Source organism: Trichoplax adhaerens, genomic scaffold, assembly GCF_000150275.1.
Source record: "Trichoplax adhaerens TRIADscaffold_4 genomic scaffold, whole genome shotgun sequence".
NCBI lineage: Eukaryota > Metazoa > Placozoa > Uniplacotomia > Trichoplacea > Trichoplacidae > Trichoplax > Trichoplax adhaerens.
This window is the reverse complement of record NW_002060946.1, coordinates 3,330,249-3,339,316: the sequence shown is the minus strand read 5'-3', so window position 1 is coordinate 3,339,316 and position 9,068 is coordinate 3,330,249. Positions and strand designations below refer to the sequence as shown.

At 29.6% G+C, this 9,068-nt stretch overlaps 1 protein-coding gene across 1 annotated transcript; it reads right to left on the bottom strand.

The window, feature by feature from the left end:
* Nucleotides 1–7,258: 7,258 nt before the first annotated feature.
* Nucleotides 7,259–8,062, bottom strand: TRIADDRAFT_24039 (uncharacterized protein; the record flags this gene model as incomplete). Its single annotated transcript, XM_002111434.1, has 1 exon — nucleotides 7,259–8,062. One exon carries the CDS (start codon nucleotides 8,060–8,062, stop codon nucleotides 7,259–7,261), a length of 804 nt encoding a protein of 267 aa, XP_002111470.1.
* Between the last annotated feature and the right edge of the window lie 1,006 nt (nucleotides 8,063–9,068).

Sequence of the window (9,068 nt, the reverse complement as noted above, 5' to 3'; positions counted from 1 at the left end):
TATCCTAACATAGATATTTCTACTGTAATACAGTATTTAACACTGTAACACCATCAGATGTCTATGTTCGTAAATACTGTTGTCTGCATTAAGATATATCTAATTCAGTGAATGATTCCAAAGTTAATCGTACTAACTATGACTCATGAACTATTGAGAAAGAGTATATAAATGCAGTATATCGTGTTATAAAGTCGATTCTTAAACTTAGTGTTTAACATAAAATACGAGGCGTCTATGTCTTTGTGTAGTCTGCAAGTAGAGCAAAAGTGTTTCTGATAGTGCAGATATCGCTCTTTGATACGTGGCTCAAGGAATTGACTTATTGATAGTATATTACGTTATCTTGTTGCAAAGCTGTTTTGTGACATAAGAATAATATGATTACAAGGAAAGAAGTATATGAAATTGCAAGCAATACTAATTAATTTCAGTATGGTAACGTAGATCGTGTAGGCAGAGTTTTAGGAGAGAAAATACTAAATTATTTAAATTCTTTAATAGGAACTCGTGTAGACTATTCCCCCAATCTAGTACGGCATTTATTAACAATCTTCATGAAGACAAGAAAATGTTAAATGGTTTAGAAAAAATAATTAAAGATGACGCGTAGATTATTTCGTATTTCGAGTGTTTTATTGTGAATCTTTTGAAAGATCAAGATATTTGATATAATTCTAGAAAAAGTTATTAAATAGAAGGCGCTAATTTTTTCGTATTCCTTTTACTTTATTAACAATTTCTTGGAAAATCTAATGATTTCGAATGATCCTAGAATAAAATATCGAAGAAAACGTGCAGTTATATCGAATTTCCTAGTAATTTGTTGCCAAGCTTTAGAAAAAATTAGGCAGTTTGAAGGAGGTGAAATTTTTAAGTTTAAAGTTATCATCGTTCAGATTTTTTGATAGCCATTATCGATGTTTAAGCAAAAAAATTATCCTCCACTAGACTGTACTAACCTAATTTATAGTCTTACAGAAACGTGCATATTATTAAATTGATTTTATGTATGTACCTAGAAATATTGTTAACATGAAGATTTATTCATACACACTTTATTTTGTAGTATAGATAACTATAATTACTGTTTTAAGTTCATGCATCTCGCATATACTATCGATAACTATTGTAGAGAGTCGTAATCTCTTCTGATATGAAGGAAAACTGAGCTTATTAAAATTCGGAGATCATCGGAAGAGTGTTAAAATTATTGAAAAATAATGTATATTCTAACAATTATAGTAACTTTGTTTTGCAGGACAATGAAGCTGTGATGGTAAATTAATACCCTCTATATATTTAAGTTGACAGACATCGGATTTTTTTCTACTTAATAGATCATTTGAGAATCAACTTAGTAGTCAAATTGTTCAAAATAATTCTGTTTAGTTAATATACACGTATAAGGCTTCCTTTTGCAATTATTTACTAATATTAATGCTTCCAGATTCAGTAAAATTAGAGCAAAGCATTAAAAGTGTTTAGAGCTAATTTAGTTGAAGAAAACGTGCAAGCTAGAGCACATAAAATATTATCAAAAGTATTTTTGCTATAAAACTAGATAGTGCGCGTATTTCTTAAGGCACAGCCATAGTTGTATAATTGATTTTTATTAATTTTTTATATCGATGCAACATGGGCTGGTTGTTGAATCATTTTGACAAAGTCATACACATTCTTCTTCAATTTCCTATGTTGCTTTATTGAGCTATGATAGCCTTTAGAAAACAATCCTTTATTGTATAGCATCTGTCACAGTTCACTATATCGATACTGAAAACCTATGAAAATTGGACATAGGCTGTGAAGAACTTTCATTTTATCCTTCTTGTAATGATGGTAGGGCCGTTTTATGGAAGAAGATTAATATCCTTGTGGTTAGAAAATTAGATAACTTTACATCTTTTTCACTATTATTTTAATAATCGTTGATGTATAGAAATCTTCTTGAAATTAATGTGGTTAATATTTTAGATAGCATAGATAGTCTAGGAAATGCTATCATAGTAGTTAATAAAGTTTATTATAGCTATTGAAAAGCCTAACTAGTCGACCGGGATAATACCATTATTATGCTGTATATTATATCAAATATAAGAAGTTATTTTCATATTAACCATGGTATTCTTCTAAATTAACAGTAAAGATTGATATGTAGAAACAAGGTAACGATTGTTTATTACTTCCTGCTCAATCATGGAAGGTTAAAGACAAATCATGGACAAAACCTTTTTATGCTATAATTTATAAACAATCGTATTTAAGTAAGTGATTGATATTTATTATATTTAATTCAATCATCTTTCAAATTAATTTTCTATTAAAGTGAATCTCAGCGGCGTATTTATTATATCACGCATCATGAATATATCGGTAGATATGAAAGTATATCTTTTCTACACGTTTTAAATGAATATTTTGGTTATAGATAAAATCCGTTGTAAATTCGATTTCTTACAAATGCGAGAGGATGTGAAATTATAATGGCAAGTTATATATCCGGATATTCAAAATATGACACTATGTTTATGCTGTTTATTAGGAATCAGAAAAGTCGTAGATAATGTGTATAGGTTATAGGTAAAATACCTTATACAGGCTCTATGGGAGTACCATAGCTTAAATAGAAATCTATATTTTATAAGCAGCTGGCATTATTTATAATCTAAAGATTAATTATATAGAAGTTATATGCAGATTATCGTCTTCTTTCTACATGCGGATGTATGCTATACATTCTGTATATAGAATCACTACAAAATTCTTGGCTAATCGAGCACAAGAATAAATTTTATCAGGACTAGTTTTCTGATCTGCTACACTAATAAAAATTGATTATGAACTTCATAGAAAGATTAAAGTAAGTCTGTATTAGTCTATTGTACAAACATCTCCTAGTTCAACGAAGAAAGCCTATGCCAGTGCATATTTTCAACCTGTGATAAGAATATGATAGTGACAAAGATTTGGTTAGCTAAAGAAATTAATTCCGTGACTTGGAATGCTATCATACTTGCAGAGTTACGGATACCTACAATTTTTTATTGAGTAAGGAAAATAAGAGCTATGCCGCCTATGTGTATCAGCTCTGTCAATCTTTTTAAACGGTATTTGAACCTAATTAAAGTGTCTCAAGTATCGCAAAAGTCATTAAAAAAACATTTACTTTATTATAGTAAATTATCACACTACAACGGTAAGCAAGCAACATCGCTCTATTTCTTCTTAAAAAGAGGACATAATGGCTCGTATATGAAACTTTTTGACATGTTAAAAAGGACACGTTTATTTCATCTGTTAGTTAGAGTAGGTAAGAAAAATGGATCATATAAGGGCTTCCTTGCAAGTTATTCGAGACAGATGATCTCTACATAAAATTTTTAAATATAAAACATAATGGCTACGTATTATCCTTAATTAAGATATTAAAATGTTTAAATGATGGTATTATATTGATATCGTATATCTTGAACAAATTGATTTTAAAAAAAACATTTCATTAATTTAGATGATGTTGACTTAGGGTTGTAATGAAATGTAGTTTTATTGAAACGGGGAGTCTATAAGGGTTGACAAAAATGATAATCGATAAACTTTCTATAATGACGGTCTTTGCTATTAGGTTTGCTAAGAGAGGAATTTTAAGTAAACAAACGTCACTGATTTTAGAAAGAAACTCAATATAGAAAATGTTTTATAACCGCAACCTATGTTATTTACGGAAATAAATTGATGATATAGGATAATTCGGACGAAGTAAATACACTACAACCGGAATCCAATTTCGAATTAGCTGCCCATTTACAATAGAACAGAATTATTTTCAAAATCTATTTAGTTAAATAATCTATTGTCCTGAATATAATGATTAAAATAGAGGTGATGAATATTTCTAGCTATTTAATGATATTTTTTCGATAGATAAATGCTACAGGAGCTGGAGTTGATTCATTTATTTACCAATAGTAGGTAAAAATTAAAATTATTGATTCTCTTCGTGTATGATGATTAATTTAGATTATTACCCGGTACATCAGTTCATTTATCTTAGAACACAATTTTTACATAGTATCAATAACGCAGAGCTATAAATATCAAGTAAAATGGAATACTATTCTAATTAAAATCCATTCATTTAATACTATTAATAGGTAATTTCCATGATTTGGCCTCTTTAATATTTAATTGATAACTTTAAATGTTATCATCTATTTAATTTGAGGCTAACATAGTTTTACATCATGCCTTGAATAGAATAAGAAGTAAGATTAACTAAATTTTACACCTGTTATTGACCAAATTAATTTATGACCAACTTGCATCAACATTTTACTTTCCTGACCTAATCAATATGCCATTATAATTGGCTATTTTTGTCCGTCTATTTTGATGAAATGATGTTGTTAATGAATTGTTACTAGTACGATATATAATTAAGCATGAAATAATGATAAATGATGGACCAAGCGTGACCATTTCCGCACCTTATTTCAATCTAGTCACGCTTTAATTAAATATAATTATCAACTGGAATGGACTCTTCAGTACCAGTATTTTTAGTACTCATGTTCGTATACGTAGATATTTAATGTAATATAAACTACCTAGTTACTACACAGCAATCATTTATACAACAAAGTTTAAGCTAACAAAAATTAGCGCTTACTTGCAGAGAGAATTTTTGATTATATGGAATCTGTATCCTTGGAATTTTGTATTTTATTATAGTATCCGATCGATATTCAAATAATTCTATTTATAGTTATATTTGGAGCAGGTGAATAAGCATAATTGTTAACGATCATGATCTATTCGTAGCGTATAATTAGCTCGTCTAGAACAAACTTTGGTTAAAATAAACAATAATTGTTGATAAAATCATTATGAAGTTTTATTAATCTTATAGATTAGATTGCATATAATTCTATTGACTCATATCTATAAGTCTCCATTATTTGCATATTAAATACGAACCACGTTCTAGCGCATAAACGATAGATAGGAGCGTTATAATAAATTTGATAAATCGTAGGTCTAATTATATACGTTTGTATTACAATAACTCGAAAAGGTTCTACACAATATATTTTCATATTCAGAAGAATATTCATATACAGATACTTCATAATATAAAAAATTGAGTTGTATTTACTAATTACCGTATAGATTAGGATGAATCATTAAATGATTCAAAAAAAGATATTTGGTACATCTGCATCTTGATTGGTGTTACTGCAATTTACCGCTGTAACGGAATTTCAAGCAGTCTCAATACTGAAAGTTTTTGATTGCTGAGTAATTTTTTTTAACTTGAATCATTTTTTATAACTACTACTACCCTCTCGTAATATAGACATGAAAAAGGGATAGCATTTTGTTTTATATTCTGCTAATAGTAATGATCGAAAATTAAAATAATGGTTGCGATCGCTGGTATTAAAACATTGACTTGAAGGTGTAGGCATACTCCACGTAACTACTATTGACCTACGATTTGTTAGCTACTGAAGGTTAAGATGCAAATCCTACTACTATAGCAAAGAAATTTTAAAAAATAAATAAATCATGTATAATGTTAATATACGAGATAGTATCAACTGTAATATTTTTAATAAATGAATATTTTTTTAATAAATAATGTCACAAATCTTTTTTATAGGCACAATATTAAATGCTTGTGAACTCTGCTTAACGGTTAGAATAGTTGCAAAGTAATACAAGTCTTATATGAGAGAGGTAATATCATATCCATAGCTAGTATACTTGGATTTTTAAGTTTGGTGTCTGATTTATAATTAAAGTATTGCTATAATCCTATAAATAAGTTAAGACAACGTTATGGGACTATAAAATAAAAGTAATATGAAGATATTTTTATTGGTATTTCTGTTTAACCTCTCGAAATTATTTCTAATACACTTCGTTCACTTATGCTGTAATATAATAAAATTAATATTAAATTTATTAGCACTTTTCCGTTTCCACTAGTAATTAATTTTGATATACCTTGACTACTTGTACTTAAATTAAATAAAATGGTTGATATAATGATGCGGCTATAAGGTGATAGCACATCATCACAAAGTATCACTGTTACTCTTGTTGTACCTTTCAGTTGTAGAGCTGATGGAATTGTAGATAGGTCAATTTGAAATTAAGAATCTGAAAGATACAAATCGTGGCCACTGTAACTGCAGTGGTTGAAATTGGTACAGTACATTAAGTGTATACTATAGATTCATAAGATAGCGGCTTAAGTTTCAGCGTTCAAAATTTATCTTATTCGTGTAGAATAAATCGTATTATCTTAGTAGTTGATAAATCTAAGTAGATGGTAACGGAAATACCTCAATTAATGTATAATTACAATGTACGGTGTACTATTACGTACTTAAAAAGCTGAAATTAATAGTAGTAATCACAATTAATTTATCACAAGTTATAGGATAAATGTACTACATTAATAAATTGTCGATGCTAGCTAGCATTTATTCCAAATTTGAAACATTCATAACATAAATAGGTTTTCAGTTGGGTCAGAGGCATGTACAATTTCATATAATTAATAGGAAATGCTGTTATATGATTAGTTTAAGATACGAACATTGATAGTAAGCACATAAAAAATGACCATTTTAGAAGCTTTTTAGACCTGATAAATCAAACTTCATTAAAAATTATTGCGATGCATTTGCTATTTAAAGCTCCTGTATAAAACTAAACGACGTTATATTCTTAAAAATTGCAAAGTACTGTAAATTCATACCAATTATAAACTTGAGAAAAATCATATAGCAAATTCACAGTATTATATTTTTAAATTATATTTAATAAGATAAGCAATGAATGTAATTAGTCCAAAACTGCATTATGGCGCTGTAATACCAATAAGGCTTAATTACTAGTAAATTAATGAGAAACTTTTATTTTGAAATTTTAAATAATCCATTTCGGACCACTCTATCTATGCCCAGAAATATAGGTATTAAGAATATTCTGCAGGTACAAATATAAATATTGCCAACACTTTGCTCAATTAAATTCGAGAACCACTGTAGGTTTAATTTATGATTACATTGAATTTAGTCAGGATAGATTGGTTGACTAACGTAAAATGCTCGGTTATGAATCAATACAATTTTGGGTCTAATCAGAGGCGATGAGCTGCTGCTATTCATTTAAGCTTATACGTTCAACTTTAAGTTAATGCCTTAGATAGCATTAAAATTTCCTAGTTCAAAGGTTATCGAGATTTTCATTTTGGTATTTGAGATAAAATACTATAGTAAGGACCTGCTCCAGGTAAAGTAGGTGACATAGCAATGATATACCATTTCTTGTAAGTGATAAACCAAACGATAATACCGATGCCTCCACCAGCCCATTTTTCGAAGATAGTATGGTGGTAAGCGATCGTACATATCAGAACAAAATCCCAAATGATTAACAGGATGCAAGAAACCAATCCAACTATGTCTAGAACATATGTAATAAACATAAGATTTTTTTTTCGCAAAGTAGATCCACTTGGGTTGCGCTCATTGGAGGGTACTAGTTTATCCAGTAATGCTTTCCAATTACATAATATGCGAACTTCTTCGCATATTAAGAAGCTAAAATATGTCATAACGAAACAGTGGCCTGATGTATCGAAACCAGTCCAGTTTCCACCATGTTTATAGCAGGTATCAATTGCCTGATATTCTGGAATAGTACAATCTCCGGTAGCACTACGAATAAGATCGAAGATTGATGTTAATCCAAACCAAGCTACAGTTGCAACTACAATTCGACAACAATGCCTTGCTACTCGTTTTATATTACAGTTTGTATAAACATACGAGGATAGCAAAACGACTACTGATAAGAATGAAGCTGTCCATGCAAATGATAGCTTTGCAAAATAGACGTTAATAAAATTCTTTTTGTTGGAGAAGTAACTTGGTAAGGGAGGAACTGCTGCACACCAGATTGAACCAAATAGAAGTAATGGTATGTAAATAAAGGCACGTAGTGTAGGACTTAGGTAAGTCAAATATAATATCTTAAAGCAGGTCATGATCTTCTTTCGTCACAGAGCTTGCTTTAGCTTGGTCAATAACCTGTTACAATTTAAAACTCTGCCTAACAATTTTGTATTTAACTAATGGATGAAGGATATATGTATACGTTATAAGTTATTCCAATTTCCGCTTTAAAGGCCAATAATTAATCGAAGTATTAATTTCAGACCAAACCGGTCAATCAAAGATTCGTTCTTGGTTCGGGTAATTGACCAGAGAAATAGTCCCTAAAGATAATAGTAATTGAGTAATTAATTGCCTTGATTCTTAAGGTTGTGTACGGTAGATAAAATGGAATCAGGATGATGAAGTTAACAGTAGGATTATTTTTATCATGGCAATTTTAATACTTGTATGTATATCGTAAGTGTTGATTGGATAGCAACTACTATTGGTCAATACTAAACTTGTATTAGCTTCATGTAAGTGTCGTACACCAATAAAATTGTATCGATAGATATATGAATATAGTTAATTCAATAAATCAGTTTAATATAGTAGGTATTGAGCGAAAGCGAACGAAGGATTCAAAAACTATAATCTGGAAATACATTATCGTGGTACATAAGACTGATGGCGTAGTTGCTGTTGTTGATATTGTTGAGTAAAATAGCTTAATATAACGTTGAGCATGTTGAAGCACGATGCTTCTTTTTCTTCTTTTAAGATTGAAAGCTGGATACAAATGCTATACAACAGCCGCAAGTTGCACATGAAAGATAACTTGATTATGGCAAAAATAGTCAAATTACGTCAATCACTGCAATGATATACTCGTATGTTCTATACTTTATATTCTAGATGTGGAGAAGCAACAAATATTTTTAGTGGATACTAAGCGTGTACTAGCTCCATGCCTATTTTACACGCATCAAGTAGCATTGTAATAGAGTAAACTTGCTAAGCTATGATACTAGAAGTCTTCTTCTAGTAGTCCATGGCTAAAAGTCGATCCAATCATTGCAGATACGAAGCATTGGATAGAAACTAAGAGAACGATAC